The following is a 19,783-nucleotide window of genomic DNA, read 5'->3' as shown; positions in this document are numbered from 1 at the left end:
ACAATTTAGTGTTAATTATGCCCCAAAAAGGAATAAAATCTATAGAATGGAATGTTTAGTACTTCGAGTTGCATGATCTTATTACGGCTGGCAGGTTAGTTGAACTAATTTATTTTTTTTTGTGATGGTTTACCGAGTCTGTGGGAGCATGTTGGTACACTGAAGAAGGGAGGGAAAGGTGAAATGCGGTGCCATACTGACTGCCATAAATGTACTCTGAAGGTCGTCTTTAACGTCCTCTTTTTTTACGACCGATTTTTTTACATTCCCCCAATAGTGGACGTGAAACGAGAATTGAGAGTATTTCGATTTACTTTCTCGCACACTTTACCTCTTTTGTGTTCCTTTTTTTCTCTTACCTAGTCCCGTTTTTCCACGCCTTGTTCCGTTTTAGCAAACGGTACAATGCTTGGTTTTATCTCACAATGATCTTCTTTCTTTCCGTTTTTTATCTTTTTCTCTTGATTTTCTTCTTTTCTGTATCATGTTTTCTGTTTCATTGCTCCGTTTTCCTTTGTATTCTGTCACATGTCCCAATTTTCTTACCCGTTTTTCGTCTTTTCTCGTCCCTTTTTCCTCTTTTCGTTTTCAGTTTTCGTCTCTTTCAAAATGTCTTCCTTCTCGGTTTACGTCATTTCATTAGATTCCCCGATTTCTGTTGGATTTTCTTCTTTTCTGTCATTTATTTTGTTTATGTCTTTACTCTTCTGATTTTCTCTCCCGTTTTTCATCGTTTATATGCGCCTGTGCATGTCGTTTGCTCTCCTTTCCTCTCTCGTTTTTCCTTTTCTCTGTCCGCTGTTTCTTCTTTGCTTTTTTGCCTGTCCCGTTTTTCGCTCTTTTCAGACCTGATTTTCCATTTCATGTCCATTCCGTCTTTTCTTTTCTGATTTGAGTCTTTATCTTTCATTTTCAGACCCGTTTTTCCCTTTTCCAGTCTAGTTTTTTGTTTTCTGTCCCGGTAACTTCTTTTCAATACTTTTGTTTTGGTATGTTCCGTTCTTCCTAATATTGTATTTTGCTTTTCTTGGTTTTTTGTAACTTTCTGTTTTTCGTTTCTTCTGTTTTTTCTCTCCATTTTTCTATTTTTCTGTTCTTGTTTCTTAATTTTACTGCTCTCGTAATTTTTTCTTTTCATTTCCTCTTTTTCCATCTCGTTTTGTTCCTTTTTGTTCCATTTTTGAACTTCTGCTGTACAAATTGTCCTAATTTTCTTTCTTATTTTGCTCGCTTTATTTATCACTAGTTGAGCTCGAATCTTACGATCCGGGAAATATAAAAGTCTGTTCAGAATTCCGAAAACAGCGCATACATTCCATTGGCCAGTGTTTGCGAAGATGTGTAATCTTTGTATTAGTTCTTTGAGTTCTTATATTGCATAATATAGCTCTAAGATGTTGTACATAAAAGAGTCACAGCCGCAAGCCGGAAACTGAAACAAATAGTTTTTATGGTCGTATTGGCTTTTTTAACTGAAGAAAAACTTTTGGCTGTGTGCAACATTTATGTAGTCTGATTAGAGTAAAATGGTGCTTATAAAATTCTTGATCGTTTGCTATCATTAACTCATTTTCTAAAATTTTGCGACTTGATCCGGTCTGATTTAACACCGATCATATGATATCGCGACGAGCAATCGAGTGAGCAGGCGAGTCGAGCAGTCGAATCAAGCAATCGAGTCAAGCAGTTGGCTCGAGCAGTCGAGTCGAACAGTCAAGTCGAGCAGTCAAATCGAGCAGTTAAATCAAGCTGTTCAGGCAAGCACTCCGGTTGAGCAGTTGAGTCGAGCAGTCGAGTCGAGCAGTTGAATCGAATGGTCAAGTCGAGCAGTTAAATCGAGCAGTCCAGTCTATCAGTTTAAACGAGCAGTTAAGTCGAGTAGTCCAGTCGAGCAGTTGAATCGAGTAGTCTTGTCGAACACTTGAGTCGAGCAGTTGAATGGAATGGTTTAGTCAAGCAGTCGGGTCAAGCGGTTAGGTCGAACAGTTCAGTCGAGCTGTTCATTCGTGCAGTCGAGTCGAGCAGTTCATTCGAGCAGTCGAGTCGAGCAATTGAGTCGAGTAGTCCAGTCGAACGGTTTATTCGAGTAGTACAGTTGAGTAGCTGAGTCGAGCAGTTGAGTTGAGTAGTCCACTCGAGTAGTTGAGTCGAGTAGTCCAGTCGAGCTGTCGAATCAAACAGAAGTCAAACAGATGAGTCGTGCAGTCAAATCGAGTAGTCTAGTCGAGCAGTTAACTCAAGCAGTTCACCCAAGCAGTCCAGCCGAGTAGTTGACTCGAGCAGTCGAGTTGGGCAGTTGAACCGAGCAGTCGAGTCGAGCAATTTAATCGAGCAGTTAAGTCGAATAGTCTAGTCGCGCAGTTGAATCGAGTAGTCTAGTCGCGCAGTTGAATCGAGTAGTCTAGTCGAGCAATCAGGTCAATCGATTCAGTCGAGTAGTTAAGTCGAACAGTTGAGTCGAGCAGTTGAGTCGAGCAGTTCAGTCGAGTAGTCCAGTCGAGCAGTTGAATCGAGCACTTAAGTCGAGCTGTTGAATCAAACAGTTAAGTCAAGCAGTTGAGTCGAGCAGTCGGGTTGAGTGACTAAATCAAGCAGTTAAGTCGAGCTGTTGAATCAAGCTGTCACTTGAGTCGAGCAATCAAATCGAGTAGTCTAGTCGAGCAGTTTAATCAAGCAATCGAGTTGAGCAGTTGAGTCGAGCAGAACATTGGAATAGTCCAATCGAGTAGTTGAGTCAAGCAGTTCATTCGAGCTGTTGAGTCGAGTAGTCCAGTCGAGCAGTGGAATCAAGCAGGATTCCTGTCAGGAACCTGTTTTTAGTTATCGATAAGCGTCTTATGACGTCCTGTCAGAGACCTGGTTTTCGGTACAGACACAGCCTCTTATATAAATAGATTTTACTTTTCTTGGTTTTTTGTCACTATGTTTTTCATTTCTTCTGTTTTTTCTCTCTCCATTTTTCTCTATTTCTATTCTCGTTTCTTAATTTTACTGCTCTCGTATTTTCTTCTTTTCATTCCCTCTTTTTCCATCTCGTTTTATTCCTTTTTGTTCCATTTTGGGTCTTCTGTTGTACAAATTATACAAATTTTCTTTCTTATTTTGCTCGCTTTATCATTTACCTCCTTTTCGCTCATTTTTCTTCTTTTTCTCCCGTTCGCCAGCCTTTTCTGTCCAGTCCTCTCTTTTTTGCCTCGTTTTTCCTTTTCATGTCTCGTTATCTTCTATTCCAGTTTATTCTTTTTTTACATCCCGTTTTCTCTCCCATTGCGTTGTAATTTTTTTCTCGTTTTTTTCCTGACAGTTTTTTTTCTCTCGTTTATGCTCGATTATTACAAATTACGGTCATCGAGGGTAGTCGTTGGTACGTAAGCTAGAATCGGAACTACCTTCCGTGACCGTAATATGTACACTCCTCAAAACAGAACGAAGGACGTAAATGATTTGCAAGCAAACGAAAATCTATGTAAGCAACTTAAAAATAACATTAAAAATGTATTTTACCACAGTACCCCTTGAAAAAGACTCCAACAAAATGTCGAAACGTCGGGAAAACATCAAACCTCAGTCTTGATAAATTTCTCTGAAGACTGCCCTGCCAAATATTAATAATTTCAATGAAATCCAGTCGATAAAATACACAATTAACTGTATAAGAACTTGGACTTGAAATTAGAGCTATTTTTACGCAATTATTTACTTATCGCCAACATAGTTACAGATTAAATTAAAAACTGCGGACATTTGGGTTACAGATATCATTTTGTGTTATAGTAAACTTTTAAGAGGAGGTATGGCACGTGCCCCAGTGTGTCCCAGTCCGGGTACACCAGTGATATTTCTATTATTTTCCTTGTCAATGGTCAGACCATCTGAGGAGCATGTACGGCAGAGATAGTTCTAAGGAATCAAGAGAAACCAGAAAGGAAACCTAATTCAACTCCGTTTTGCTTCTAAATAATAAATTTAGTTTACATCAAAATGACAGACACTGTCCGTTTCGTATTCTTACTAACGAACTACATGGCCTACCGTTCCATTTGGGGAAAAACTCAACCGCCATTTCAATGTCAGATTTCACACCACAATAACATCAAACTAAAAATTTCCAAAAATATCCCAGGTACACGACATCTGTTTTATGTCGACACGCTGTGCAATTATCACTGAACATTTAATTTAATTTCACCGTCTGAAAATATCCATTCAATTTCTGCAAAAGAAATGGCGAATTAATCCGCCATCACATGCAAAGATAGCGACAATGATTGGACTATCGCACTACCGCAGTGACCATATTTTGTGGGGAGCTAACCCACGGTGCAGAACTGGTGAACCACTACTGCCAAGAAAATATCCCTTCCAAAATCTACCGTACAGCAAACCACTGAAACGTCAATTACCATTATCGTTATAAGCAAACGCTCTTAATGCTGCTATTACCGTTTCGCAACAGGAAACCACAATCCTCGTTAGTACGCGGGCTTCCGTTTGGGTTTAGAACTGAAAGACAAGCTCACGCCACAAGCAGACATCACCGGGCGCTGGCTGTTGTGCAACACGATTCCCCAGCAAGTCAAGCAGCAACCGGTTTGACGTCAGACCATAGACGTAGGTATTTCGAAAAATATTCTGCTTAGCAGATTGGCTCGTGAAGCCTTTTTCGAGTAAGCCGACACGAAATAATGGAAATAGTTAACGGACGTAATTGATTTGACGACAAAAACAATATTGCTCGAGTGGCAAAAAAGGACGAAAAATGGTTAAGTCTGTGCATTGGAACTTATTTCAGATTCTATGTTGATGAAAGTTATAAAACAATGAATTACATTGTAAAATGATTTAACAAAGCTGCCGCTTGTTATTCCGCTTTACAGGCACTTTATGACGAAATTCTCGACGGAAGCAAACAATGAAGAACACATTGCAATCATATGTTCTCATATAAAGTTTAATGGCACTTTATTAGCCGAACAGCTGCCTCCGTTCTTGGAATCTACTTGAAACCATTGACGTGACCAGGCTGAGCATCGATGGGTAGCACATGACAGTCACACTCCTTCACAGTAGATCGACTCACGCCAGTGGCGATAGTCATATTCGGAAGAGTGACTTTATGCAAATCCGCATCCCACATTGACAAAACGCGGTAGTCTAACGTCTCGCACCGATACGAGTATGCAAATTACTGCACATATCCTTAAACCAAGTCAGGTCGTTTCCTAAAAATGGTAGTGGATGTTCAATCGACACGGACTGGCGACAATGTTTTTTCATTTAGAGTAAATTGATTGCTTAAACTGCCAATACAGTTAAAGGTTCAATTGCTGTATATTTTGATGTTTACAACGAGTTTCATTCGAAACGATTTATTCGAGTTTAATTCGCCTGTTTGGGCCACCATGATCACCATTATCATCATAATAAAGATTCAATAATAAAAACAAGATTGGAACGGCGAGCAATAACACGGAGCTTATGCTCCCCCGGCCGTCCGTCCACACCCGAATATATCGATGCTATCAATCAGCGAACCGGAATCGGAAGCGTTTATTTGATACGCCATTCAGCTGCCCTTCCATTCCTTCCCACATACCTACTAGGCACCTCCAACCAGGAAATCGATCGACGCACTGTTATCGTTTGCTTTCGGCTTCTATAAAAAAAAAATATTCCGCCTATTTATTCCTTCTCTGCGGGGAATGTTTTCCGTATACTTCGTAGCATATCAACAACAGCATCGGGCAAGGCTTGGGAGTTCCACCAAACGCACTCCGAACCCCCCACCGAGGACCGGCTGACCTGCTACCTGACAACGTAATAACGTGCCCTTGCTCAGGGTAGAATTCAGTACTGATGCCAGCCGATGTGATGTGAATAAATACGTACAAATCGAATCGCGCTGCGGCAGAATCGTTTAATGAATGGCGAAAGCATCCTCGTGTGGAGTGGAAAAACCGATTGTCGAAATAGCATTTCAGCAGAGTGCTGCCACTCACTTAGAGCTGCATCGACACGACGGAATGGTTTTATTTTTACCTTTGTTTCTAGTTGATTTCGTTTGAATTAAATCGGACATTATTCACTGAATTTTGTTGGGCAATATTTTCAAGCAAAAGGAGTAGCGCAAAGTAAAGCAATGATGTGATGTTATCATTAGCAGCTCTGAGCCTACTACTGTTTTAAAACATGTTATTCTGTCACGAATGCGGGATTGCATTTGCAACATGCAACGTTGGCAAGCTTTTATCGTTCTTTTACCTATTCTGCCCCGAGGAAGCATTGTTTGAAAAAGCCTTGTAGGGAACACTTGAACACAGCTGATTGATTCACACAACAAGTTTTATCCAGACTCTGCTTCATCAAAAAACTGTTGGAAAAGCGGGTTTCAACTTTAATAGGGGCTGTACACATAACGATTGTTGACGTAGGACTATGTTTTACCGCAGACTGTCATTCCGTAATTTAAATTCTAGTAATCGTCACGGAAATATCACGAAATGTGAAAGCTCTGCCAATTATGAGCGGAATTTTGACGGCTTAGATACAATTGTTTTATAATTTCCTTTTTCGATTACTTTGTTTTTATTATAATTTTCTTTTCCGATCACTAAATAGTGAAAATTTACGAAAACTTTCAAGATAAATTTTCCCCAAACATTTTCTTTGTGATCGTCTTGCTTCAGAAGTAGGAACGACAATTAAATCGCACCATACTTTGATTTCGATTACTTTCCTTTTAAAAAATTACGAAATCTTCCTGTCCCAACAGGTCAAAGATTCTTTACAGCGATAAAACCTAGACCAATTTGAATTTTGTACTAGGTAAGTACACCAGAAAATTCCTTCGTCTCAACCGGTCGAAGGTTTTTTACTTACGACGAATAAACCCAGACTAATTTGATGCCAGAAATAGTAACATAGTTTCTTTATCCCGACAGGTCGAAGATTCTTTACGGTTTAATCGTAGGCTAGTGGGATATCTGTGTTAGGAAAGTGCGCTACAGCTGTGCTGTTCTGTTGAATATGATTCCATATGTTCATATCTTGAATTGCAGAGAGCCGGAGCACTTGCTGTAGCAAGAATTCCTATTCCTCTCCATTGTACTCGGTCCTAGGCTACTCGTCGAAAATTCGTTGAGAGTCTCGACACACACAAGTCGGCTTTAATCTAGTCCAGCACGTTGGACCTCTCTAGTCCTGGTACCGGTGGGGTTCTTAAAGACAGTTGTCCTTGAACTGGGCATCCTTGCAACGTGGCCGGCCCGCCGTAGTCTCCCAACGTTCGCTAGGTGTACGCTTGGAATCTCTCCAAGCAGTGTGATTGTGTAGTGGCGTTTTCTAGTCGTGAAAATCGCTTCTTCCTATTTTGGCAATAGCCAGATTCCATACCGTGCTTGCGTTCTTCTTTGTCTATCTCACTCGCGGGTTCACTGTTAAGCCATGGTGGCCAAGGATCAGTAAACAAAAGTCAGGTAGGTGGAGAGCGTCTTTGTGTTCTCTCCACTTAGCTTGCGCTTGCTCTGAACCATCTGCCTTGCAGAGCGACAACTCTTTGGCGCTCATGTGGCTATTTAGACGAACGGTCGTTGTGCTTTTTCTACAAGCCACGCGGAAATGTTATTACGTTTATTTCTCTCTCCGGGCCGCAAGGCACGCGGAAGGAGTTAAATAGCTTAAGCTTTTACTTAATTACAATTTCATTGCGCGCGCCCTTGGAGAAACTGAGCCGCGCATTCTTAGAAATGTTTTATTATTTTATTTTATGCCATCGTTCGTTGTTCTATTATCTGACCAACGTGGCTGCTTTAACTTGATTGTTTTTGGCATGATTTTTTTTATTTACTCGTATATTACTCTAAACGCGGTCACGATGTAACCTATTTTGAAAAGATAAGCAGTATCTGATGCGAAAAATGATCAACTGGATGAACTGGAAAATATCGATATAGGCCAACAATATATTGCGTTGTGCAATGGCAGGTGGGGCTTGCACCCACCCGAATGCTTTACTCGCTAAACTACTGCCGCCCGTTATATTAGGTAGTGTAATAGGTTATGTATGGGTATTTCCGGCCCATTAAGCGGTAGCCTGAACAATATTCAGGAGTGTCTGCATGGTACAAACCATAACAGTTATAAAGTAATCCCCCGAATAATTGTATGGTCGGTACTGCGCGGGCGTCCACCGTAATTTCTTAGTTGCGCAATTAACAATAAAGCTGATTGTAAGCATATTGTTGGGGCTTATCAAAAGTTTATCGTCTATTCTACTAGATACCAGCCATATCTATTTGAAGAAACCTGAGAAATTTCGATTAACAAACAGCACCACCTAAGGGCCTATTCGGTGGATTGCAGATCACCAGATCAAAAGAGGGTCAAATGCTTCTGGTGCTCTTATACATTAAATCGTCCATATACACTAGCACCAGAAGCAAGTGGTTGTCGCTCAAAAACTAGCTATTTTAACATGATGGAAGAGCTTCAGGCGCATCTGACACGCATATTTCTAGTAATGTAAATAGAGCACCATAGGCTGAAATTAAAAATAAAATGCTGCAAATTGCTAGTGAATGAAAATCCATCTATCTATCTTCTATCTTCTATCCTCTTCCTCAATATATATATAGGGTAATGTCATTATCGACGGGCCACTGTTATGGTCGTGCAACCACGATTTTTCAGTTCTCGTGATACCTATGTATCATTATAAAATTTCTTACTGTGACAGCTAACTTTTCACAATATTGTGAGTTTCAATCGTGTATTCAAAACACGTGTACTGAATTCGCTGATTAAATCAGTACAGAAAAAGTTTTCCAGGCGCAGTAAACTTTTCTTCAAGAAATGATTCCTGAAATGCAATTATCGGGATAAATATTGAAAAATTATTAAGTGTGTTGTGTTCTATTCGAAGGCTATCGAAAAATCCCGACCAGTTAGGTGTTTATCTAGGGTAAGGAGGTAGATGCTACAAAAGCGCTTATTGTAAAGGTCGGGCCACTTGTGTAGTCATGGTTGGGTCACCATAATTTTAGGCACAGAAGCGCAATATTGGCTAGAGAACGTCAGTCGCGGGAAATGTGATAAAATAAAGCAAAATTAGTACAATAAAAACCTAGATTGTTGTTGATTTTTCATTGCAGAAAACTTCGGAAAACGCGAATGTAGTAATATTGATTTTACAAGATCACCAAAAATTTCACGAAGATGTTATTGAAAATAGAATATTTATACTTATATGGGCCGTTGCTAATGAAATTCATACTTTTGATGTCTTTACATATAATTTAAATACGTATTTCTTGGATTAAGAGCGGTGGCCCAACCTATATAACGTGGCCCGAGTATGACAATATTTTTTGTCTTCACGTAAATGCCTACAACTTTATTATTTTTTAAGCAATCAGTTCAAGATTTTCCAGAAATATAGCTTATTCTTAGACCTTTCCAACGATCTATTTAGATTTTATAAATTCTTTGTGAAACGGTAGGTATAGGCGAATGTCAAAAGGCGGCCCAACCACGACGACATTCCCCTAAGAGGCTTGTCTGTACCCAAAACCAGGTCTCTGATAGGACGTCACAAGAGGTTTATCGGTAACTACAGGAACGTCATGCTTTCCTAGCAATGGGTTCTATTTTCAGTAACCTCACTGGTCGACTGCTGGACTGCCCGATTGTCCAACCGGTCGATTGGACTGCTCGACTGGAGTGGTCGACTAGGCTGCTCGATTTGATTGCTCCACTGAACTGCTCGACTGGACTGTTCGATTGAACTGCTCGACTGGACTGTTCGATTGAACTGCTCGGCTCAACTGCTCCATTGGACGTTCGACTTGACCACTGGACTGAGCAGCTCGATTTAACTGCTCGACTCAACTTCTCGATTCGGCTGCTCGCCTTGCTATTCGACACGAATGCTCGATTCGACTGCTTGACTCAACTGCTCGACCCGACTGCTCGACATAACTGCTTGATTGGACTGTTCGATTCGGCTGCTCGACTCTATCGCTCATCGCGATATCAACGTGCCGCTCATTTGAATCGGTTCGCGGCACAAAATGGACGGCTCAGAGTCACTCACACAAAAGAGCCGTTTTGCCCACCTATAGAATCAGCACATTGGAGATAATTCCGGATTGTAAGACTCGGGCTGATTTATTTATATTTTCTAGTTGATTTATATTTTCATATCAGAGGGGAATTTTTGTGTTCCGCCGTTCCTAAATAGAAATAGAATTGGTCGGTGTTAAGTCAGACCGAACCAAGTGACAAAACTCTGATTTCGAGAAAAACGCGTTCAAAGTTTGCTGCTCTGTATGGTTTATACCTATCAATCGTTCGAAATCATCTCATAACTCTGGTTATTTCTAGAATAACGTGAACATAATTGTGTTATTGTTATTGTTATATGAGTGCTCTTTGTTCCTACCGCCTTGAAGATAGACTGTAATCTACTCGGTCAGTTCGATAGAAACAAACAGTGCGTTGCCGACAGTCGCTACGGTATGTTTCGTAATTAAACGTCTTCCGGGCTGTCGGTTTAACGGATTCAACCTGTTTTGTGCTTCATTATGGCTGCTTCTGCATCCGGCGGGTCTGCAGGCCTTCAGGTGCCTATCCTTTTTGTCACATCTCGTACTGATGCCAAAGTATGTCGTTTGTAGTAATCCTTTATCTTCCTGACCATTTTAGGGTCAGTCGGACCAGGTTTTTACCACTTCTCGGAGAATCTTCGAGAGTGCACTGTTGTCTATACTTTCTCAACGCGGTTTGAACTGCTTCGACGCTCACACCTTCGTCCTAGGCTAGTTTTCTAAGCAAAAGACTACTTGGGGCACCAACCACCGAGTGGACAATTGGATTTCTTTGATCGGAAGAAAGACAACGCAAATGAGAACTTTTGAGCGAAATACCGAAAGAATGAACACAGCTGTTTTATTTGGATATAAACAACAGGACCCAGACGAAATTTCGTTAAATACTAAGTATAATATTTAAAATGAAATGACGGTTTCCTATTTAGTATACTTATAACTATCGGAACAGTCTATAAGTAATTTACAGTATACGTCCCAAGCAACCAAAAGTTCGAATTTCACTTAAGGAACGAACTTAAAAGTTCATATTTGGTTCAAATATAGTTCCACAGAACTTTTTTGCTGAACAACCAGACGCTACATATGTATACCGAACTTCGTTCTCTATAAAGTAACGTTAATATCTGTAGTAACTTGAAAGTTCAACATGCAGCTTGAAAGTTCAACATGCAGCTTGAAAGTTCAACAAGCAACTTGAAATTAACTAAGAGTTTCGATAATGGTGTCTAAGAAGGGTTAATAAGCTTTATGTCTATGGATCTATAGCTTGCTAAACAGCTTTACCTGTAAATAACCGTACTTTAAAGTTGCATAGAGTTCGCTGCGTAGAGCGCTAAGCAGCTTTTAAAGAAACCTTGTCAAACATTTATAAAATAGCACTTTAAGTTCTGCCGATGAGTTGTTCTTGATTGCAAGTTCGTTTCGAGGAAGTGGTAAATCCGAAATTAGCACATCGAGTAAAATCGATGCAAATCGCATATTCCGAGGTTTGGTTGGTGGTGTGTGGTAAGTTAATTAATATTTATAAAAAAACAGTCGATAATTCTTCTGACGATCTTTCATTAAATAAAATAATTGATTTGGTTATCACTATTAACCGAAATTACATGCCTTAGTTTAAATGGGAAATGTCATGAATATACAAAACAGAAAATTCTCCCAATATTTTTTTTTATTTTTAAGATTATTGGAGTTCCTTTTTGAGCTGAACAGCAGACTTTTTACGAACTTTCTAGTTCTGTTTGAAAGTTGCTTAGCATTCCTTTCGACGTTTGTTCAACAAATGCGAACTTGAAAGTACGGTTAGTTGCCTAAAAATTAAGCTGAATAGAATTCTATTCATGATCATTTGGGTAGCTGATTAAGCCAAAAAATCCACTTTGATCGAAGCTTTTTGGTTACTTGGGGTTAACTACAACCACGCACGGCTGACAGTTTTAGCATTTTAGTCAGATGTTGTTTTAGTGAACCAAACGGCTCGACAACAATATTTGTACAACGTCAAAATGAAGTGAGTCCCTTCAAATCTTTACTCCGCACGACGACAGTACGTCATTTCAGTGCGTCGGGAGTAAACATTAAATCAAACGATCCACATCAAACGAACCCTCAAAATAATGGCCGACGAGATTCCCGAATAAACATTTTTCCCAAGCACCGCTATTTATCATCGAGCACACAAAGTCGTTTCGTGTGTTTTTTTTGGTCTCCCTTCCAACTACTCTGCTCCGGGGTCCGGACCACTCCAGCCGATGCCATTGCCTTTGTCGTTGTTTGACAAAGAATTTTCCAGAATTTCGACAACCCATCTTTTTAACAGACATTTCCGTTGTACCCTTCGCTTTTTTCAGACATAAATTCAACGAGGAAGCAAAAAAAAAACTGCCACGACACCCACTCGACCACCACCATCGTAGCGTCAGATAGGACGCTAGGCGACATTTCATTTACACAGTAGAAGTACACTACCGCTGCTGGCTGGCTGGCTGGTTGGCTGATAGAAGCTTAAAGCACCCGCAGCTACACAACACAATACCCACACTCATGATGATGCCGTCGCTGTCCGTGTCACTGGTCTTCGTGTTCGGTCTGATGCTGACCGTCGTCGTGAGCGCACAAAAGTACACCGATAAATTCGACAACATCAACGTCGATCAGGTGCTCGGCAACGACCGCATCCTGAACAACTACCTCAAGTGCCTGCTGGAGAAGGGACCGTGCACCCAGGAGGGACGGGAGCTGAAGAGTGAGTATCACTTTGGTCCGCTAGCTTTTTAGTGTTAGGAATTGGGAGATCAAAATAGGATGCTGTTGGGTCGGAAATTGCTTTCGGAGATACGCTTTTTTGGTAGGCAGTACCAGGAAGCATGAGTAGCGTGTTAAAGTTAAGTATCATTCCAAAAAGTTTAGATGACATATTCGACTAATCAAGGTCGGATGCTGCTGCTGGTGTCACGAAACAAAAGTTGAGTTAATGAGTTTTTACTAGAGAAAGGGTACGAGATAAGTAGCAAAAACTCAATCAACAGGAGCAGAAGGTGGGATTAATTTGTCTCGATTATGAAAGCAGGAGTCGCTTCGAAGAAGCGCCTCTCAGACATGATAAACTGGTGAGGAAATAATGAGCTAGTTACTTTTTTCCCAGAAGCGTTTCCCTTCAAGCCGAATTCATTTTAACCTATCTCCCTGGATACTGTCGATGTCGATACTAATATTGCCCCATTATTGTTGGGTGGCTTTAACAAGAGCCAAGCTTTTGTTTCGGTTGCTTTCGTTCCAGCACAAACACCGGATTGACTTTCGACTCGAACCACTAAGGGGCTTCGGTTCACTGTCTCCTGATGGGAGAAACAGTCCTAGGGAGCGTCTGCCAGAACGATAGAGAAATTGAAATTCGAAAGATAACAGATGGGACGTCTGCCAACGATGGAGATTGGATTTTTCCGTGTGCTGTTTTTTTTTCTCGTCAGCACCCTTGTGATAATATAATATGCGATAGGTTACTTCATGTCACACGCTTTATCGTTTTATGAACGGATATAGTGTCTTTTATGGTGGCATATAAAATGTATGAAGTATTAAATTATGCGAAAGTGATACAGTGCAGTTGGCAGTCGATAGAAAATTTTATTATTGAATTGTTTTATGTAATAAACTTCAAACTTGTTTTAATAGTTTCTCATGACAAACAAAAATTGTCTGCAATAATTGCATGTATATGACAAAATTTAAGCCGACGTTAAGTTAAATTAATACTGTGCCAGATATAAATAAGCTGTCCATTAACGCCTTCTAGAAGAATTATTTTATCTTTTATTTATGTTAATGAGTTATTATAGTTTTGTTCCTTGATGTATCAGCAGCAGACTAGTGGGATGATGTTGTCATAGTTAATCTCAAGACCAAACAAAAGGTGGAGCACTCGACTTTTCAGAAGAATGCAATGGTCTGAAAAAACGAAGTAACCGTAGGGTAGTCAACCTATTATTACCTATCACATAAATACCAGCCGATTAATATTAGACAAGAAATTGGGTTTAAAATCTGACTTAAAATCAGACATGCAACTGAAGTTGAAACTGAACTTGATATTGGAAATTAAATTAGATATGAATTTGGATTGATTTAAACTTGATGTATTACTTCAAACCGGACGTGAATATGTAATTTTACTTTGAATTAGAATTAACATTTTCCGCCTCATAATTTCGAACTTTTTAATTTTCCGTTTTTTCTCTTTTCCAGTCTCGTTTTTCCACCTTTCATTGCCTGTTTTTTTTCCTTTTCTACACCGATTTCTTGGTTGTTGCTCTCACTTTCCTTCCATTTTGGCTCTTTTTTTCGCTTTCCTTCGTTTTCGATTTTTACTGTCCCGTGTTTCCTGTTTCATTGTTCCGTTTTTCTTCGTTTCATTTCCCATTTTTTATAATTTTCTGTTTTGTTTTTCTTCATGTTGCGTACTCGATTTTTTTGTTATTTTCTTTTCCGTTTTCCGCCTTTTCACTTCTCTTTCTCCCCTTTTTTCCGTTTCAAGTCTTCGTCTTTTTCTAACTTTTTTTATTACCTTTCGTTATGGTTTTTCGTCTTCGTCTGTTCCGTTTTTTCTTTTTTAGATACCCAGTTTTTTGTCTTCTCTGTCCCATTTATACTGGGATTGAATAAAAAGAAAACTTATCCAATTTAATTTCAAAGGAATAAGGTTTCTTTTTATTTAATTCCAGGTTTCGTATTCTACTAAGACGCTCCGAAAACTTTAGACCTTTATTCTGTTTGAGGCCTCCTTTTTTCCTTTTCCTTGCCGGTTTTCCTTTTTTATTTTCCGTTTATCATTTTTTCTCTTCCGTTTTATTTTATTTTTCTGTTATCCTTTTTTTCTGCTTTCTTTTCTTCTTTTTCTGTCCCATTCATCCGTTTTTTGACCCACTTTACTATTTTTGTATCCGGTTTCTTTTTCTCTAACAGTGGTTTTTACAATTTACGGAGGGAATGGTAGAAGAAAGTAATAAAGCAAAGAGTCGATAGCATCTAACAGATTCCCCTTCACGCCTGATCTCAATCTGTTAGATCCTATCGACTCTTTGTTTCATTACTTTCTTCTACCATTCCCTCCGCTTATTGTAAAAACCACCGTTATATAAACTTAGTTATATGGCCTCATTACAAGGTCAAGACAAAAACAACGAAGTTGGCCTTTTTCCTTATTTTCCTCGTTTCTTCTATTGGTTTTCTTTCTTCTTTCTTTTACTATTCTTTTTCCTTTTTGTTTTTTCTTCCTATGTTTTGCGTGTCCCTTTCTCGTCTCGTTTGCCCGCTTTTCCTTTCTTGTTTCTACCCGCGTTTCCTGTTTCGCTTCTTTCCCTGTTTTGTTTTTTGCGTTTTTTCTACGTTTTTCATTTTTCCGTTCCGGTTTTCGTTTTTTTTTCGGTTTCAAACTTCCTTTTCTATCCTGTTTTTCGGTTTCGTTTTCGTCGTTCCTGCTTTTCCTCCTTCTCTGTTATGTTCTGTTGTCCGTTTTATCCTTATTGTCTTCCGTTGTCACTTTTTGCCTTTTTTTTCTTGTGTTTGTCCCGTTTTTCCTCTTTTTATGGCCTTGTTTCTCCCTTTTTATGACTCCCGTATTCTCTTCTTTCGTTTTTTCATTCTCATTTTTTACGCTTTATTTTCGGTTTTTCGCTCAGTAGATTAGACTACAGCGTCTCAACGAAACAGAATTCAAAAAGTAGTGTAAGAGACAATTGTAGAGTTTATTATTATCGACAATATTGTTGAAGAAAGTATAGCTTTATCTTTTATAGCCAAATGAACGCTTTCGAATTCTGTTTCGCTGAGACGCTGTAGTGTAATGAGCGTCTAAAGCAAAGCAAAGCAAAGCCTAGGTGCTACATTCCGTTATCGAAACAGTTGCTACGATCCTATTGACTCTAACAGCCTCTCCCAGGTGAGATTCGAACATACGACGACTGGCTTATTAGGCCAGCGTCATACCTCGAAGCCAACTGGGAGGCATCTATTGAGCGAAAAACCGAAAATGAAGCCTGTTTTTTACATGATTTTTTCTTCTTTTCTCTCTTTTTGCTCTTTTCTGTTCCGTTCATCTTTTTCTATCCAGTTATTCGATTTTTGCCTCGTCTTACCTATTTCCTCTCTAGTTTTTTCCACTTTTTCTCTCTTTTTGTGTTCCGTTTCTCTTCTATTCTGACGTTTTTTCCGAGTGTTCCCCATTAGACATGCAGATGAAAGGCTTACAGACGTTTTGGCATATGGATGTTAGCCATAATGGACGTTAGGCATGAATACATTTTTTTTGAAACGGTGGTACTACTGTTGATAAAGGGACAGTAGGAGAAGTAATGAAAATTTATTTGGAAAATGTAGGGGAAAGAGTGAAAAGGTAAGGGGGAGGGGGGGGGAGAGGAGAGGGTAATTGGTAGCTACGCTTAGCAAGTTATCGTTGTAACTCCTACCTTTTGTCCAATGCTGGAAGGTGCATGGTCGAACCAAGATATAATCAGAGATTATAACCGGATTCGAACCGTTGACGGAGGAAGGGGCACAATTTGGGTGTCTGAAAATAACCCAAAACCAGATACGTCGCTACATTAATAAGGGGGGTTATGCAGTCTCGTTTTGTCCAGCGCCTCTATGGAGCGTACCAGCGAGCCACACGCCCTGGCGGGTGTTGTGGGTTCAAATCCGGTTTTAATCTCTGATTATATCTTGGTTTCACCCATGCACCTTCCAGCATTGGACAAAAGGTAGGAGTCGCAACGACAACTTGTTAAGCGTAGCTACCAATTACCCCTTCCTCCTCACCTCTTACCTTTCCTCCATTTTCCAAATAAATTTTCATTACTTCTCCTACTGTTCATTTATCAATTGTAGTACCACCGTTTCAAAAAAAAAAAAAATAATATATATGTTTGACCGCATTTCAAGGTCAAGACAACCTCGAGGTTACATGCATTAGGCATAAAGGTAAATACATTAGGCATAATGGTCGATATGGATAATAGATGATAGGCATAATGGAAGTTGAGCAATCTGCCGTTTAGCTTGCAAAAGATCCAATTGACTCAGTTTAAAGAAGGGCTGCATGTAGGGTGAAGTGAATGAATCTGGACCGATGTAATTTATGCGGGGCAGGGCTGCCCCCTGCAGTGGCCGAAACTTCCGACGACCGTCTCGCCCTGAATGTTTTTATAGCAAACGACGTTATGCTAAATAGCATTATACGAAATGAATATGTGCTAAATGAGCGGCTCCGGTTTTAAATAAATTGTAAATTGTGTCCAACGTCCATTATGCCTATCGTCCGTTATGACTACCGTTCATTATACCTATCATTCATTATGCATAATGTCCGCATGCCTAACGTCGCAAACCCGTGTTTTTTCTTACATTTTTCTTTTTTTATGCCACTTTTTATTCTTTTTCTCTTTCAGATATAGCTAAAGATATTTTTACCATAAAAATATTGGAAATTGACAAACAAGAAAAAAATATTTCAAAAAATTTCCATGTAACTTGAAATTGGACTTGAAAATAGAAATGAATTGGTTTAGAATTGGACTTGATACTAGACTTGAAATTGGATTTGAAATCAGACTAGAAGTTATACTTGAAGCTAGGCTTAAAATCAAAATTGAATTTTGCATTGAAATTACACTTGGCAATGGACATGAAATTAGGCTTCAATTTGAACTTAAAGTAGGAAATAAAATTGGAAATTATTTTGTTTTCCATTAAATTTTACAAAGAAGGTGGGACACGTGCCCCAGTGTGCCCCAGCCTGGGCAAGCCAGTGTTAATGCCAGGCTAGCTGGATGATGTTATCATATTTAATCTCAAAATTATCATTCGATGTTGAAGTAATGAATACTTATGATCCGCTTTGGAATGGTGGAAGGATAAAAAATGCACATGCATTTTAATGTTTCCCATTGTCTGTAACTTTTGATATGAAAATAACGATAGATTAAAATAATCTGAATCATTTCGTTTTGCACGCTGATGAAGAAGGTGTTATCTTTAAATACATTTCCCCGAATCACGGTATGGCAGCTGTGTCGGGAAATATTTCTCTCGTGCTTCCCACTGTTGGGAAGAAGCGGTCGTACCAAATCCCTTCAGTAGTGGCAGCCACGTTCTCGTCTTACTAAATGCGCTATACGCTTCGACCGACACCGTTCAACATATCCTCTTCACTTGAGCTGACAGCTGGTGGTTTGAGGAAAACTTCGTTAGAACCAGTTATGCTTGCTAGAGTTTCGCCTTTTACTAAAGAGAAAGTTAGAATTTAAGCACCAAAATCTAGACACAGTTTCTATTGGAAATTATTTGATTTTCTCATTCTCAAAATTGATATTTAATGTCGACTTTACTTTATGTTTCAGAACTCCTCCCCGATGCACTGAAGACAAATTGTGAAAAATGCAGCGAAAAACAGAAGACCAACTCCCGCAAGGTTATTAACCATTTGGAGACCAAGAAGCAGGCTGAGTGGAAGAAACTTCTCGACAAGTACGACCCGGAGGGTATTTACAAGAGCAAGTTCGAGAAGTTGAATAAGAGCGCTGCTTAGGAGCAGTTAGAACAGTTGTTTCTGTACGGGAATTTGATTTCAAGTGTTAAGTATTCCGAGAGAAAAGTTTCAGACTAAAGAAAAGACTAAGTTGTGAAATTCGTACTAAATGTTAGGTGGCCATAAAAAAGTGAAAACTTTACAAAAGCAATGTGTGTTTTCCTTCTACAGGGAGAGAGAGAGAGAGAGAAATATCCAACAGAAATTGGGAGGCAACCACCGGAACTGGAAATGTAATGTTATGTGACAAAACATTGTTTCTGTCCGAAACGAAAAGTCTCCAAACCAGCTCATCCAGCAGTGGTCACAAAGTACAAAAGTGCAAGACAATTCAGGAAAAGAGGGAAAATAAACTATTTCGTACGACACATACAGAGCAGCATACAGTCATCGTTTCCGTCGTTGTCGTTTGCATGCATTCATTGCATACTTTGCAAGGACACTGGCGGGGTGCCATTCATATACCTACTTACAAAGTTAATAATGGAAATCGTACGAGTCGGGTCTCGGGTGGTGGATGAGCTGCATTGTGGGAACTTTTACTGGTTTAATTTAAATTGTGCATTCTATGTCGCCGATTGCAGAATTCTGCGGGAAACTTTGCAAATAAATGAATTCCGCCTGTTGTCGTATGTTTCCAAGGCAATATGTTTCATGTTGATTTTTTAATTGATTTTTGGGATTACGGCCCGGTAATAATGGACTGATGATATTAAACGATGTAAAGAATTTTTTATAAGAACTCGCGGCATTCTGTGAAAAAAACCGAACCACAGTTATAAAGAGGTTCACAAGGCCCGCTTTTGTGGTTAAAAAAATATACAACTAAGCACTGCTTGCTCTATATTTTGCAGTAGGAATATAGCTTATCGTGTAGTGTTTACAAAGTGTGCATTTTTGCTGAAGCGCAAATGCGCAACCCATCTGTGTAAACCACTAAAAAATGCTACAATATAGAAAAGACAATCCATCAGAAATAAATTTTTATCAAGCGCATGGTTATAGATTTTGAAAAATAACTCAATTTAAAAAAATCATTTTGTATATCTCTAATCTAAACAAAATTAAATCGCCTTCTCCGAGAATCATAACACAA

The 19,783-nt window shown here is 39.4% G+C and overlaps 1 protein-coding gene across 1 annotated transcript in view; it reads left to right on the top strand.

The window, feature by feature from the left end:
- The window catches only part of LOC128743802 (ejaculatory bulb-specific protein 3-like), a 32,207-nt gene extending 13,383 nt beyond the window's left edge, over positions 1-18,824 (top strand). The window contains exons 2-3 of the mRNA XM_053840469.1: positions 12,458-12,852; positions 18,500-18,824. Coding sequence (XP_053696444.1) covers positions 12,651-12,852; positions 18,500-18,687 — 390 coding nt within the window. The 5' untranslated portion in view covers positions 12,458-12,650 and the 3' untranslated portion in view covers positions 18,688-18,824. The remainder of the gene's footprint in view (positions 1-12,457; positions 12,853-18,499) is intronic.
- The last annotated feature ends 959 nt before the right edge of the window (positions 18,825-19,783 follow it).

This window comes from Sabethes cyaneus, chromosome 3 (genome assembly GCF_943734655.1).
Source record: "Sabethes cyaneus chromosome 3, idSabCyanKW18_F2, whole genome shotgun sequence".
Classification (NCBI taxonomy): domain Eukaryota; kingdom Metazoa; phylum Arthropoda; class Insecta; order Diptera; family Culicidae; genus Sabethes; species Sabethes cyaneus.
This window is presented reverse-complemented; position numbering and strand designations above follow the sequence as displayed.